At 34.6% G+C, this 13,596-nt stretch overlaps 2 protein-coding genes across 3 annotated transcripts; one reads left to right on the top strand and one right to left on the bottom strand.

Moving 5' to 3' along the window:
- Window positions 1-384: 384 nt before the first annotated feature.
- TIM10 (Tim10/DDP family zinc finger protein) lies at window positions 385-2,226 on the top strand. Its single transcript, XM_078972512.1, has 6 exons — window positions 385-508; window positions 1,200-1,280; window positions 1,415-1,467; window positions 1,643-1,681; window positions 1,796-1,865; window positions 1,986-2,226. Exons 2-6 carry the CDS (start codon window positions 1,236-1,238, stop codon window positions 2,034-2,036), a joined length of 258 nt encoding a protein of 85 aa, XP_078828638.1. The 5' UTR covers window positions 385-508; window positions 1,200-1,235; the 3' UTR covers window positions 2,037-2,226.
- Window positions 2,227-4,451: 2,225 nt separating this feature from the next.
- Window positions 4,452-7,520, bottom strand: LOC145014655 (serine/threonine-protein kinase BSK5-like). 2 transcript variants are annotated; one of them, XM_078973087.1, is made up of 11 exons: window positions 7,364-7,520; window positions 7,195-7,308; window positions 6,841-7,067; window positions 6,377-6,512; window positions 6,163-6,296; window positions 5,990-6,095; window positions 5,812-5,897; window positions 5,553-5,741; window positions 5,279-5,443; window positions 5,077-5,190; window positions 4,452-4,846 (listed from the first exon to the last, which is right to left on the bottom strand). In XM_078973087.1, the coding sequence occupies exons 1-11, from the start codon at window positions 7,482-7,484 to the stop codon at window positions 4,604-4,606; spliced, it is 1,635 nt and encodes a 544-aa protein (XP_078829213.1). In that variant the 5' UTR covers window positions 7,485-7,520; the 3' UTR covers window positions 4,452-4,603. The 2 variants fall into 2 exon arrangements, with proteins under 2 accessions (XP_078829213.1, XP_078829212.1); XM_078973086.1 differs by lacking the exon at window positions 7,364-7,520 and having other exon boundaries at window positions 7,195-7,330.
- Between the last annotated feature and the right edge of the window lie 6,076 nt (window positions 7,521-13,596).

Genomic DNA, 13,596 nt, shown 5'->3' with positions numbered 1-13,596 from the left:
TGGGTTGGGTTTCTAATGAGTATAGATAATTGGATTGGATTGGTTTGTATATGTGAAAAAGAAATAAATTATTTTTTTATTGAAAAATTAGATTGTGTTGGATTGTTAATGGGAATAGTCTAAGGGTGTGTCAAGAATGAAATGAAATTAAGGGAAAAAGATTTTAATTCCCTACTTGTTAGGTTGATAGGAATGAAATGAAATTTAAGAGAATGATTCTAATTTCTTTGGTTATTTGTTTTGTAGGAATGGAATTTCTGTTTTGTAGGAATGAAATGAAATTAAATATTTTTCCTTCGAACGAAGGAAAATCCATTCTTTCACCGTCCTACTGGAATTAATGGAAAATGGAAAATGGCAATTACGATTTTGCCCTCACTAAATATTACCAGTTTACCACAGCTTTATCAGGTAAACCTAAACATCCTCTCATTCTCGTTCAGCCGACAACCTCTCCATTGCGTCTTCTCAACTTCGTCACAGGGTTGTTCAAGGAGTTTCATCGCAGGTAATATCTCTCTACCTCTATCCCTATCTCTATCTCCCTCTCTCTTTAATAGCATTTTATACATTCGAACCAAACAACCTCCTCTGAAGTCGACCCCAAACAGAGCTACCGTGACATCGCTGGAGGGTTTTTTTTTTTTTTTTTATTCTTCAATCGCTATTGTGACCCCTCTGATATCATGATATCAAAATCTGAAAAAAATCCCTTTCTTTCTCTTCAATAGTTTTATTAGTCGAACTTGATTTATAGTGGATGTGATTTCGGGATGCTTTTTTGTTGTAAAGAATCGAGTCTTTTTTGGTTCTGAATGGATCTGAACCATACTTACCAATGAGATAGTGAGAAATGATCGAATTCTCACTTTGTTCTTGCTCTTGATCGTGATTGATTGGTTAATATGCATAATTGGATTATTTGACATAACAAAAAGCAGTCCGATGTTTACCCTTACCAGAAGTATCCCTCTTTGTAAATCTTCCAAGTTTGTCACAGTTTAAATACTGATTTAGGGAGTTGTTGATCATACACAATTATTTGTCTAATGCATTGTATCAAGTATGGTTGCTAATAACATTTTTCTGAATCGATAGAACAGAAATTCTGCAGTGGTTCCATTTTCTTATGTGAAAATACTTGATAATTGGTCTGATACCTTTCAAACACTTATAATCTGTATTTAAAATTTTTGCAGGTTATTGTTAGTTTCTTCATCTCCACTCAACCTACAATGGCTGCAAATAATGAGATGCCCGTTGCATTAGACAAGGAACAGGTAAACTCCATTTGATTTGTTTTTAGCAATTCATTGGTCTGAAAGAAAAGAAAAAAAGCATTGCATCTCCATTTGTTTTCTTGTCTCTAAAGCTTAGGTTGTAATTACTTTATTGTGTTTTTCTTGATGTATAGATCTTTGGAATGGCAGAGAAGGAGATGGAGTACAGGGTTGAATTGTTTAACAAGTAAGAACCTTCATTTTTGGATTCTTTTGTAATGTGTTTAAAACTCATTATGCCTAGACATAAATATTTTAGACCTTTCTATTAATTAAACAACACCCTATAATGTATATTCTCTTCCATTTCCTGTGTTATGCAAGTTTTATAATATTTAACACATATGTATGATTTGATGCAGGCTAACTCATACATGTTTTGCTAAATGTGTTGAGAAAAGGTATCATCTCTTCTCTTCTGTTCACAATAATAATAATACAAAAAGTCCTTCAAGGCACATTAATTCAAAATATAGTGTTTCAAAGATGTGATTTTGAATAGCGTAATATTTTAGGTACAAAGAGTCTGAGTTAAACATGGGTGAAAACAGCTGCATTGATCGTTGTGTTTCAAAATATTGGCAGGTAACATTTCTTTAAATATTTTTTCAAGATTTATAATCATAATGCAAACAAATATAGATATATTTATAAACCTTTTCAAACATATGTGAATGTGTAACATTCTCTCTCATTTATCTTCAGGTCACAAATCTTGTAGGTCAACTACTTGGTTCTGGGAGACCACCAATGTGAATCTTCAACTTTGTTTTTTAATTTTAATTATAATAGTCAAGGGTTCTTTAGATTTTTTTTGTTTTGATGATTGATGAAATCATATAGATCAACTAAGTTGTTCAAAACCCTGAAATAATTTTGGAGTATTTTCAGAATATTTCTATGAGTGAACCAATGCCATGAATTTTACATGCTTCGTTTTCTTTCACATCTAATGCTTTTAACTTTTAAGGAACAAATGTTTCTTAGAAATTTTTGTGGGAGGTAGATATATTTGTTAAAATTTGATATATGAATTATTGTAATGTAGTGTTTGATAAAACTATAAAAGTAGTTTATTGTAATCATGTAGTTTACACAGTAGCTTACAAGATAGTTTATTGATATGTTAGTTTGAAGCAGTTTATATTGATAAGTTTGCTTATAAAATAAAAACTTAATTATAAGTTAGTTTGTCGAAATATAATCTTAGAGAAAGGTATGCAAACTAGGTCTTGTAGAGACTAGAAATTATAACTTTAAATATAAATTCTCAAAGTTTACACTTGACAATAATTTAGAGACAAAAGTTCTTACAATTTATAGAACTGTTTCTTATAATTTTTTAAGAACTCTAGAGTATTTTTTTTGTATGCTTAAAAATTGCAATGTTTGCAATGTTTTAGTTTATGTTATCTCTCATCGTAAGTGTTTTCATGTGGGTGGGATATTCATAAAAATGGCCACAACATCTCCAATGATGTTTAAAGGTCCAAAATATTGTCAAGCTATCATTTGTCATGTCGTATCAGTAATTTATAAACTTTTATATTTATAAACATTTTACGTGTTTATAAATGAGTCTCACTTAAATATTTACACATTAAATAACAAAATCAACAAATAACATATGTTTTTTTTTAAGGCGAAAAAAACCCAACAGACGATATTTTTACAGTACAAATTTATGTATTTAATAAAACATTGTTACAATCTTATTTCGTAACTTACAAATGCCCAAGTTTGATTACGCATTATTTTACATTCATAATACTAAAAACATGGGTTACAACCGATAAAACATAAGCATAGCACGTGTATCTTTATTTCAAGCTTCCATGGTCGTAGTCTATCCTGCTACTATTTCACTTGGTTACTTGGATATATGTCATTTTAAAAAAAAAACATAAAACTTTTGTCTTGTGAGATACATAGATTTAGACAAAAAACATTGGATCCTTTTTTCTGGGTACATTTGAAATCATTTTCATTTTTGTATCAATTCATCTGGAATCATTTTCAAATTCATTACGAATCACTCCTTAAGCCTTTTCCAAACAATCGTAGCTTGCATTTTTTGTCTACATCTTAGAAAACTTTATAAAAATTTGCCTAATTTGTCGACTAAAGTAACAACTAACAAACGTTACTATGGCTCCAACTTGTCGTCACGTTAAATCAGTCACGATCCCATTTTCTCAATTTCTTAGAATTTATAAATTGGACCCTTTTACTTTAAGGGAATTACATTCACCTCTCCATCCGTTTAAGTTTCAAAGCTTTACATTTGAGGTCCCTCAATTTTTATTTTATTTTTGATCCTTTTCTTTGGTATAGAACTAGCCTCTGGTCAACACTTTTTTACAGTGGTAATTCCTTTAATTTTTTATTATTTTTTAAAAACTTTTTTTTTTTTTTTTTTTTTTTTTTTTTTTTTTTTTAATTTAAATTTTTTTCTCACTCCAATGATTCTTGAAAAAAATATCCAAACTAGCACCACTTAAAGCAACCTTTTTTAGTCGTTCACTCATTTGTGTACTCTCTAGTACTTTAAATACATGGCAATTGTGGTTGTCCAATGCTCCTTTTTTTTTTTGTGATACTTGATGGGACAAGACAAATCTAGACTCCATAAAACTTATAAACTTGATATTTTTTTCAAAGTTATTTTTAATGTTTATAATGAAAATGATATTCAGGCATTTTTTGCATTGAATGGAGATCAAGAGCTGATCCAAATACTATTTTTTTGGATGGAATAAAACATTATAATTTATCTCAATAACATCAGCCACACCATACATTATACATTATACAAGAATGCATATTATGTCTTCTCATATTTTGTCTCACATAACCTAAAGGAGCAAAATACATTATTCTAAACTTTAAGGGAATATACTTTTGGGTAGATTTTTATTTTTGAAAAAAAATATGTACAAATAAGAACCAATTATTTAAATACGAAATCAACTTATTGGGTAATAAGTACTTATACGATGACCAAGTTTCTTATTTGATTATAATTATTTTACTAAAACCTCTTAAATATTTGTTTTCATATCATGTCTCCATACATAAAAACTAAATTGACATACTTTTCATTCTATATGGAATTTGTCCATACCAAATGACTAGCATTTATCAATACAAAGACTTGTACACATATCTACATACTTTTTCAACTCATTTAATTTGATAAATGAACATTACAAACACTCATTCAATAACAAAAGTAAAGTTGCCTTTAATGGAAACAATTCACATATCCACAACTACAAACAACATTCCTAGCAACATAAAAAAAAAAAAAACACAACACAATTTTAATTCCCCCTCATTTCGGGATCCAATGAAACCGCATCTTTAAGTGTTTCACGTGCATCATTGTCCATTCCTAGGCTAAACAAAGCAGCTGCTTGCAGATAAAGCGCAATCGACCAATCAGGCGATATCACCTGTGCTTGCATCGCATCTCCCAACGCTTCTTGTCCCTTATTATTCATCAAATAACACAAACACCTTCTCACATACATAGTTGGTGACACCATGGTCCCACTCTCGATGAACTGCACCTCCAAAGATTTAAACATTATTACAGATTCTCTAACTCTTGACAATCTGTCTCAATAGCAGATTGTATAATCTCCTATTGAGACAGATTTTGTCACACAGATAGATGTTGGTTAGTATAAAAGTAAAGAAAGAAAAAGACGAATTGTGTGTCAGATATATGTTTGTCAGAATACATATGGAACACAGTACAACATGTTCTGTTAACAAATGGGCCCGGACTTACGCCTGTGTAAGATTCGATGGCAGTGTTGAAGTCCTTAGCTCGAAAAGCGTTGTCCCCACGTTTCTTACCATTTAAAGTATCTTGAAGTTGACTTGTCCACATTTGGAAGGAGAGCTGAAAAAGAAAAACATAGCGGGATTCGAGGATCATTTAGGAGGGTATAATCGTAAATTTAATCAAAATGTGTTTTTCAAGAGATTACCTCATCCGTAACCCCTTCATCGCCACTATATCCGATCTTTTCAAGTATCTCGTGTATGGCAGTTAAATCTAGTCTCGAGCAAGCGTCGCCAAGTGGCGACAGGTTGGATATCTGTGTTGCTGGTGAAGATTCGTCATTAATTCCCATCAAGACAAGCGAAGAAATCTGTTAAGGTGTCGCTAAATTTTGTCACTAAATGTTTCAAGGGTCATTTCTTAAAGGAAAAAACAAAATTGTGAATTTCTTTTAGAAAGTATGCAACAAATGCACTTACATCTGTTTGTTTCTGAAGAGGAGCAAGAGCAGCCACAACTGATTTGGCACTGGGCCTCTCTCGAGGTTCATACTGCAAACATCGTGATGCTATCCTTACCAATTCAGTTCCATCATCATTAGTAAAATGACCCTCTAAACATGAATCTGTTAGCATCTGAAAATTCTTCCCTTTTATCAAATCAAGTGCCTGAAAATGATTATGTAAGGATTAGAGTAGATCTGGAAATAAATGAGCACTCAAACTTGAAAGAGCTTACGTGGCTTGGAGGAATGTGTTTTCCACTCAAAAGATCAAGCAGAATGGTGCCAAAACTGTAAATTACACTTTCTGCTATGACTCTACCTACAATAGAAAAAAAAAAAAAAAAATCACTTTACATATAAAATGTCACGAAATTGTTTTTCACTTTTAGCGACAGTTTTCTTTTCTCATACCGGTTCTCATGTATTCGGGTGGGGTGAAAGCTAAGTTTGTACTGTAACTTTTTCCATCTCGGCTGTTCTTCATTAGGCCAAAGCATGAAAGCCTGGGGTTGCAATCCTGTAAAAATGTTTATAAATAAATAATAAGAACACGAATATAAATTATAAATGATTTAAGAAAGTACCTGATCAAACAAGACTCTGTAAGCATTAAGATCGTGATACAGAGATCGGCCTTTTGTGCTGCAGTAATCTAGTGCTTGTGCCAAATAGAGAGCCACCCTTAATCGCATGGCCCATTTTAAAGGTTGGGTTTCCCCTGAATTGAGATTGTTTATTATTAGTTTTTTTTTGTGTATAAAGAATTGATTGAAGTTTGAAAATTTAATGAAGACTTACAATGAAAGAGATGTTTGGATAAAGTTTCATGAGGCATGAACTCTGCCACTAGCAATCTTTCATTTCCTTCACAGCAACATCCCAATAAATTGGCTAATCTTAGGCTCCTAAGTTGCCCCACTGCTTTTGCTTCATCCTGTAATTCAATTTTCACTTTTTGATCAAATTGAATAAATTATAGGGAATAATTTGGTTGATGAGATCTGGGTTTGTTTTTTCTTGAAAGACATCGGGAAGCACACTCAATGGATGAAAACTGTTGACATCTGCCAACGATCGTACTGTTGGTAAATCATCAGATCTGAACACGGGACCTCTAGAATCTTGACCACTAGCGACTATTGACCAATTCATATCAAGCGATCAATTTTCCGATCAGTTTCCCAAGGTTGTTTAATTTGTTTACCAAAAAGACAAGAACATTCTGAATTGCGATAAAGAAGGATGAATATGTGGTGACATACCAGGAATTGGCGAGTATCAGGCCAAGCAGACTTGTTGAACCTTTTAACAGCGATCAAACGATCATCATCTTCGAGCTTTCCTTTGTACACAACATTAGGCGCCTTTTCACCATGTTCAGAGACAATATTATCGACAGAAAACCCGCCGGTAGCAGCTTTAAGTTGATCTAACTTGTACTCTCTAAAAGCTGGCAGCTTTAGCTTATCGCTATCCCCACCACCGTTCTCTGAAGCAAATTATCAAACACATTGCAGTCATACATAAAAATACAATTGATGAGCGATGACACAGTGATTATATTATACAAATTCAAGATTCAGATTTCCATAAACCCATGGTCAATCTTCACGTACCCAAATCAGATGGATGCGTATCGTTGGATTTCAAACTAGACCACCCACAAAAAGAAAAGTAGAAACAACGAGCTCCCATTGCTGTTCCTCGAAGAAAATACCTGTTTTTCCTTGTTTTGTGATGGAGGGAGTAAGATGGTCAAAATATTGAAGTTTTATAATGTTTTAAAAGCAGAGAGAGGGTCTAATATTCTTGTGATTTGAGGAAGATAGGAGTAAAATATGAATTTGTGTGTGATGAAAAAGGGGGAAAGGACATCGACCTTTCTTTGTCTGTATTTCTCTCTCATGCTTCTTCCCTGTCACCACTCATCATCATTCTCCTCGTATATATGACATCGGTAATGTGCTTTTCTTACTGCAAAATCATGTTTTCTTCCCTCTTTTAGTTTTCTTTTTTTATATATATTTGAGCGGAAAAAGTGAATCTATTTTCCTATATCATTTTCATTAATATCTAATATTAATTTATTTATAGGTTTAAATGGTTATGCCATCTTTTTTTAGTCACACTTTTGTTTTTTCCCCTTATCTGCCATCATAATTGAAAAATATTTCATTTTATTATCGTTGCCTGGTTTCCATAAGGAAACCCTCATTTCGTTCCAATTTACTTGAGTGATTTGATGTTGGGAACTCACATTGTATTTACACAAACGGCACTTTTGATTGAGAGTGACCGTGAGAGGAAGACGAAGGTTTTACATGTTTTAATTCTTAACACCAATGTTGCATGCAAGAGCTTACTTACAATTAGAGTTTTTGAAGTTTAAATCTACTAAAATAGGAAGTTGTGTGTTTGTAATGATCCATTACATAATCGATTCCAATGTTGGTGTGATTATTGACTATCAAAAATGATTTTCAGAGTATGAAATGGCGAAGACATTATGCAGAAGAAAAGAAAAATCCCCAAATAAAACTTATGTATGTGATGAAGGCTCTAATGATGATCTTATTTACATGTTCTTTTTGGATTTCAAAGCAACCTTCAAACCCACTTTACCATGTGCAAACGACTCATTCCTTAACTTATGTGATGAATATATGTTAAGGACCACATACTACAAAGTGGAGGATGAAGATAATGATGATGATGTCCACGAGGAAGAGCATGAATCTTGAGTTCATATGTTGCGAAGATATTCAGATGCCAAGTCTTAGAATCATATTTTCATAGGGTAGTGTTGTTTATATCAAAGTTTAGGTGACTTTGATATATCTATGTATTTCTAGGAGCATTTGTAAACTGTGTACTTAATGGCGAAGTCTCATAGTATATTTTGTATACGTTGATAACACTATAAATATTGTTGCAACATATGTTACTTGGACACTTTTTCAGATTTCATACAAACTCTTGTGACCTTTGTTGTTTTCCAGATAATATGAACTGAAACCAGATTTAGTTACTTCATATGTTTATATATATTTGTGAAATCGATACTTGATAGAATTTTTGACTCTTCAATGAACATATTGAAGATGAAAGTGAGGTTGATCGGGTGTAGAGCAAATGGCACATGATCCTAAAGTTAAGTGGAACAATATGAAGCCCATTGTGGAAGAGTTGTATGAGTCTACTTTTCAACTAGGGTTTGCATTAACTAATTATGTTGTAGCTAATATATAGTAGCTTTATTTTATGAAGGATGGTAAACCAAGATAATTGCAAGGTGTGGGGAAATGCAAAAAAAAAAAAGATGTACTTTAAGAAGTATGCATAATGAGAAGTATAATGAACGATACATTTCAAATTAACTCCATAATTGATACATACCTTAGGCAAAGAATTACAATTTTGGATGTATGGTTAGTTGTAATTTGTTAGCTAAGAACTACTTAAAGGACATAATTAGGAAGCCGATGTGTTTAGTTTAATATATAAAATAAGCTTTAAATAACTTGACAACAAATCCCTAACAACAACACCAAAAACTTGATGTGTATATTTTATTATATGTTTGTAATCATTGTTAGATTAATCAGTTTATCACAAGAGGAAATATGTGACAATTTTAGTTCTAGGGGTATTTTAAGAAACATTCTTTTATGCAGTTTTTTTGTTAGAGTAGGAGTCTAGTTTTATTAGTATAAATATGGTTAATGTTTAGGAAATTTAAGTTAACTTTTTCCAGCAATAAAGTTCACCCAGTAATTCCTCGTTCTTGTTCTTTGTTCAATTCATACATTGGGCACCAATGTAATATCAGATGGTATACCTACACGTGGTATCAGATCTACATTCGTAGCCTGAATGATGTGGTCGACGCAGGTGACACAATCCCCAGTAATTCCTTGTCCAACGAAGTTGATCTTGAAGCCTTGTATCGAAAGTCTTCTTGATGACCCATATTAGGTGAGCATGTCTCGAGAGTATCGACGGTATGAAAAAGGATTGGACCTGATGAACAGTTGTTAATGGGAGTCCAAGGGCGGAACTTGGGTTTGAGGGGAGGATTGTTGGGTGCAAACCCATTCCTACACCAGCAAAAAGAAAAACTAGATGCTAGCATATAAGGCAATGGGTAATTCCTTCTATTACCAATTGATTTTAGAAAATGAAACCTCATTGTTCTTCTATGTTAAGCATGGTTGGGCTAGTAGCGATCCTAACAAGTGGTATCAGAGCCTATGGCTTGTGAAGGCATAGGGTGGCCAGTTTGAGAGTCGGTTTTAAGAAAAGTGTAGCCCTTTGCTGCGGGGCAGACACAGTGGGAACTAAGTTCGGTTTAAGGGGATGTGGATTGTTTTTGAGCACGAGTTGAAGCATCTCAACATCAACCCTGATTTCTCTTGGTCAGGCTTGTTCTAAGGTGGAGAGACACTAACCGAAGGTGTGGAATAAACGGACAAAAATACATCAAAGTAGGTGGCTTTGATTCGGTTCGTTTTGCGGGTGACGGAAGACGGTAAAGGTGGTCATGACCTTGTCTTGTTGTTCGGTGGAAAATTGATATTGGAACAAGTTTGATTAGGTCTAGGTTGTCAAAAAAGAGAATAAGACGTTGATCGGTTGAAATCAAAAGGCAGAAAAAATCAAACGATTGTGTCTACATTAATTAGACAACAATGATTAGTGAGGAATAAAGTTCGACTTGTTCATGATAAAGGGATACCGACATAGGCGCGTGAAAAGCGGGCAAAAAGGATCCACCAAAACGGGTAGCTTTGGATTCAATTCGTTTGGCATGATTGAAAGAAAACAGTGAAGCAGGTGGCTTTGTTTTCTTGGTCGGTGGAGATGCCTCTTTGTGCAAAGGTGTAACATTCGTAAAATTCTTGAAAATTTTAAACTTTTTAAACAACCACAAACCATCATTTATTATAGTGTGTTTTCAAAATAAGTTTCACATCAGAGAAATCCCAAAATCGTAAAATCAAAACATGAGGAGGTGCACGATCACGCCTTCGCCTTTCCGTGATCCACTGAGGTACCTGAAACATAATCCAAACTGTAAGCCCAAAGCTTAGTGACTTCCCCCAAAATACCAATACATAACAAATTACAGAGTTATAGTAATAACATACTTTAGGACCAATCAACTATCGGGTTGGAATACCCCAGGCCCCTCAATCATCGTGTTGGAATGCCAATATACTATGGGTCCAATCATCCTTGAGATGAAATCCCCCAAGCCCTCAACCATTGGGTTGGAATGACAACATACTATGGGTCCAATCATCCTCGGGATGGAATACCCTAGGCCTTCAACTATCGGGTTGGAATGCCTCGGCTTGTTGGCTTACGCACAAAGAAGTGAAGCCTTAGCCACCAATAAATCATGTGCACATATAACAGATAATCATATAACAGTCTACATCCAGTCACACAAATCTATAGATCACTAAGCATAGCAACATCCTATCTACTAGGATACCGATCTAACAGATCGTAACAATACAATAACATGCATAACAAGATATCAATCCAATGGGCCGACATTAGTACGATGAGGACAACTCACCTCACAAGTAGTGCAGAACTGATAAGGTCTGACTCCGAGTCTCAGCTCCCGAATCAATGCCTACAACCATCATGACCAAGCCCATCAAAATCCCGAAAAACCCAAAACGCCCTCAAAAGTCTAACTTGTTCAACCATGGTCAAAGTCAAAGTCAATGGTCAAGGTCAACAGTCCATGTTGACCCAACTCGTCGAGCGCACCTATGAGCTCGTTGAGTTCTACAGTACTCAGAAAGTCGGGGAAAACCCTAGCCAACTCGCCGAGTTTGCTGGAAAACTCGTAGAGTTTTCCTCAATTTAATACATCCAGATGATTCTTTGATTCCAGGGACTCTAAGTTTCAAATCTAAACTCCAAATGTGTCTAAAAGGATAAAGTTTCCAACTTTATCCTTTGGGGCTACTCCAAATGCTCAAAAACCATTCCATGAGGCTTGAAAACTCAAAGGCTTAACCATTAACCCATCTTTTCCAGAAGAGATTCTAGCCTCAAAAATGTCCTAAAGGTTGGTGCTTTATAGACATGCATGTCCAATGCATGTCTTGAACCTAAAATGGGTTAAAAAGGGGAAATATGGCCTAAACTCCATGCATGGCATCAAAGCTTGGCTAAAGACCAAATCCAACCCACTATAAGGTCACATTGACTTGGAGATTCATAAAGTTGCAAACTTTATGAAGTCCATCCATTGCAACATCCAAGAATAAGGAGAAAAGGGACAAAACTCAAGATCTAGCTACATAGATAGATACAAATTGGATCTTGAACACTTACAATGGTCCAAAAGAGTGCCAAAATGAAGATAAGAGCTTTGCTTGCTAGATCCTTGCTTCCTTCTCTTAATCTTCTCCTTCTTTTGATCCAAAATGCCATACTAGCTCACAATAAGAGATGAAATGATGATTAGGGTTCACAAGGCTGATATGAGAGTTTGGAGGCTGATAAAAGATCAGCCTCAAGGACTTAAGGAGGATATATAGGGCGCAAACCCTAAAATTTTGGGTTTCTCACCTAGCAGCCAACTCGTTGAGTTTTCCTCACGAACTCGTTGAGTTGGTCCAAAAAGATGCGCAACCCAAAGCATTTCAACGCGTCGATTTGAGGCCATCAACTCGCCGAGCTCCAAGGGAAACTTGCCTTTTAAAGAATAAATCTCATACCTGGAAATCAGGATGTTAACACTCTCCCCCACTTGGACTAGGCTTTGTCCTCGATGCCTGCTACGATGAATAAATCCAGATAATGCTCCCATATCTTAGCCTCCGGCTCCCATGTCCACTCAGATCCCCTCCAATGCTGCCACTGTACCTTTACCAAAGGTACCTCCTTGCTTTGCATAACCTTTACCTTCCTTTCCAGAATAGCTACTAGCCTCTCGACATAGTTTAGGCGCTCGTCAACCTGAATATCATCTAATGATACCATTGCATCCTCGTCCAATACACATTTCCACAACTGCGAAACGTGGAAAGTGCTATGAATCTGACTGAGCTCCTCCGGATGATCCAAACTTTAAGCAACCTTTCCAACCCTAGAAACAATCTGGAATGGTCCAACATACTGGGGGCCCAACTTCACCATTTTTCTAAAGCGAATCACGCCTTTCCAAGGTCAGACCTTCAGAAACATAATGTCACCAACCTGAAACTCCATCCCAGTTCCTCATGGAACTTCTACCAAAATCGGTAGGTGAACCGAACATCACGATCTGAAACAATAGAGACCGGAACCCAATGGCGAGCAATGATCTTGCGAATATACACATCAGCCAACTTCTCGGTCAACGAGCTCTCTCGAATTGCCAGAAAGTGGGCAATCTTGGTCAATCGGTCCATGATGACCCAAATAGTATCAACATGCAGTGGACTCGATCATATAACAATATAGTTTTGATGAGTAAGGTTGTCAAACTCTTGGGAAACGAGTATGATTTAATTCAAATATAACAGCAGTTCATTATCCTAAAAATAATAAAGTAAAGGGGGGGGGGGGGGGCATTTAAATTAGATTAAACGTGATTTAATAGCCAAACGAGCGCAAACAAATGCAAAGAACTAGATTCAAACAATCGATTTAAAGTACTTCTACTTAGAATTTGAATCATCATATTTTCCAATGATTGATTTATTAGAGTGTAATATATTGATAAGTTAATTACCGATTATAATGATTAGTTACATTGAACCGATAAACTAATACAATTATTTATAAAGCAACTAACATAATAATCTTCAATTAGCTAACTAAAAAATTAATTAAACAATCGAGTTATGAATGAATTGATCTAATGATTTCTTATCAATGTTATTGACAATTAATTTAGCATAACAATGATATCCAATACTTTCTTATATATTCAAGTTAATAATTATATTATCTAATGCTAGGATTTGGTAAATAATTAGTTCTAACAGTTTATTATTCATAAACGAATT

Source organism: Lactuca saligna, chromosome 9, assembly GCF_052625555.1.
Source record: "Lactuca saligna cultivar CGN05327 chromosome 9, ASM5262555v1, whole genome shotgun sequence".
Lineage (NCBI taxonomy): Eukaryota > Viridiplantae > Streptophyta > Magnoliopsida > Asterales > Asteraceae > Lactuca > Lactuca saligna.
This window is presented reverse-complemented; position numbering and strand designations above follow the sequence as displayed.

What these genes read in the sequence shown, in the direction of transcription:
- TIM10 (XM_078972512.1), top strand. Translation starts at nt 1,236, where the DNA reads ATGGCTGCAAATAATGAGATGCCCGTTGCATTAGACAAGGAACAG. An exon ending in GCTAAATGTGTTGAGAAAAG is followed by an intron (nt 1,682 to 1,795) that starts GTATCATCTCTT and finishes GTAATATTTTAG; the next exon opens with GTACAAAGAGTCTGAGTTAA. An exon ending in GTGTTTCAAAATATTGGCAG is followed by an intron (nt 1,866 to 1,985) that starts GTAACATTTCTT and finishes ATTTATCTTCAG; the next exon opens with GTCACAAATCTTGTAGGTCA.
- LOC145014655 (XM_078973087.1), bottom strand. Translation starts at nt 7,484, where the DNA reads ATGAGAGAGAAATACAGACAAAGAAAGGTCGATGTCCTTTCCCCCTTT. An exon ending in CTGATACTCGCCAATTCCTG is followed by an intron (nt 6,513 to 6,840) that starts GTATGTCACCAC and finishes ATTGAATTACAG; the next exon opens with GATGAAGCAAAAGCAGTGGG. An exon ending in CCATCGAATCTTACACAGGC is followed by an intron (nt 4,847 to 5,076) that starts GTAAGTCCGGGC and finishes TTGGAGGTGCAG; the next exon opens with TTCATCGAGAGTGGGACCAT.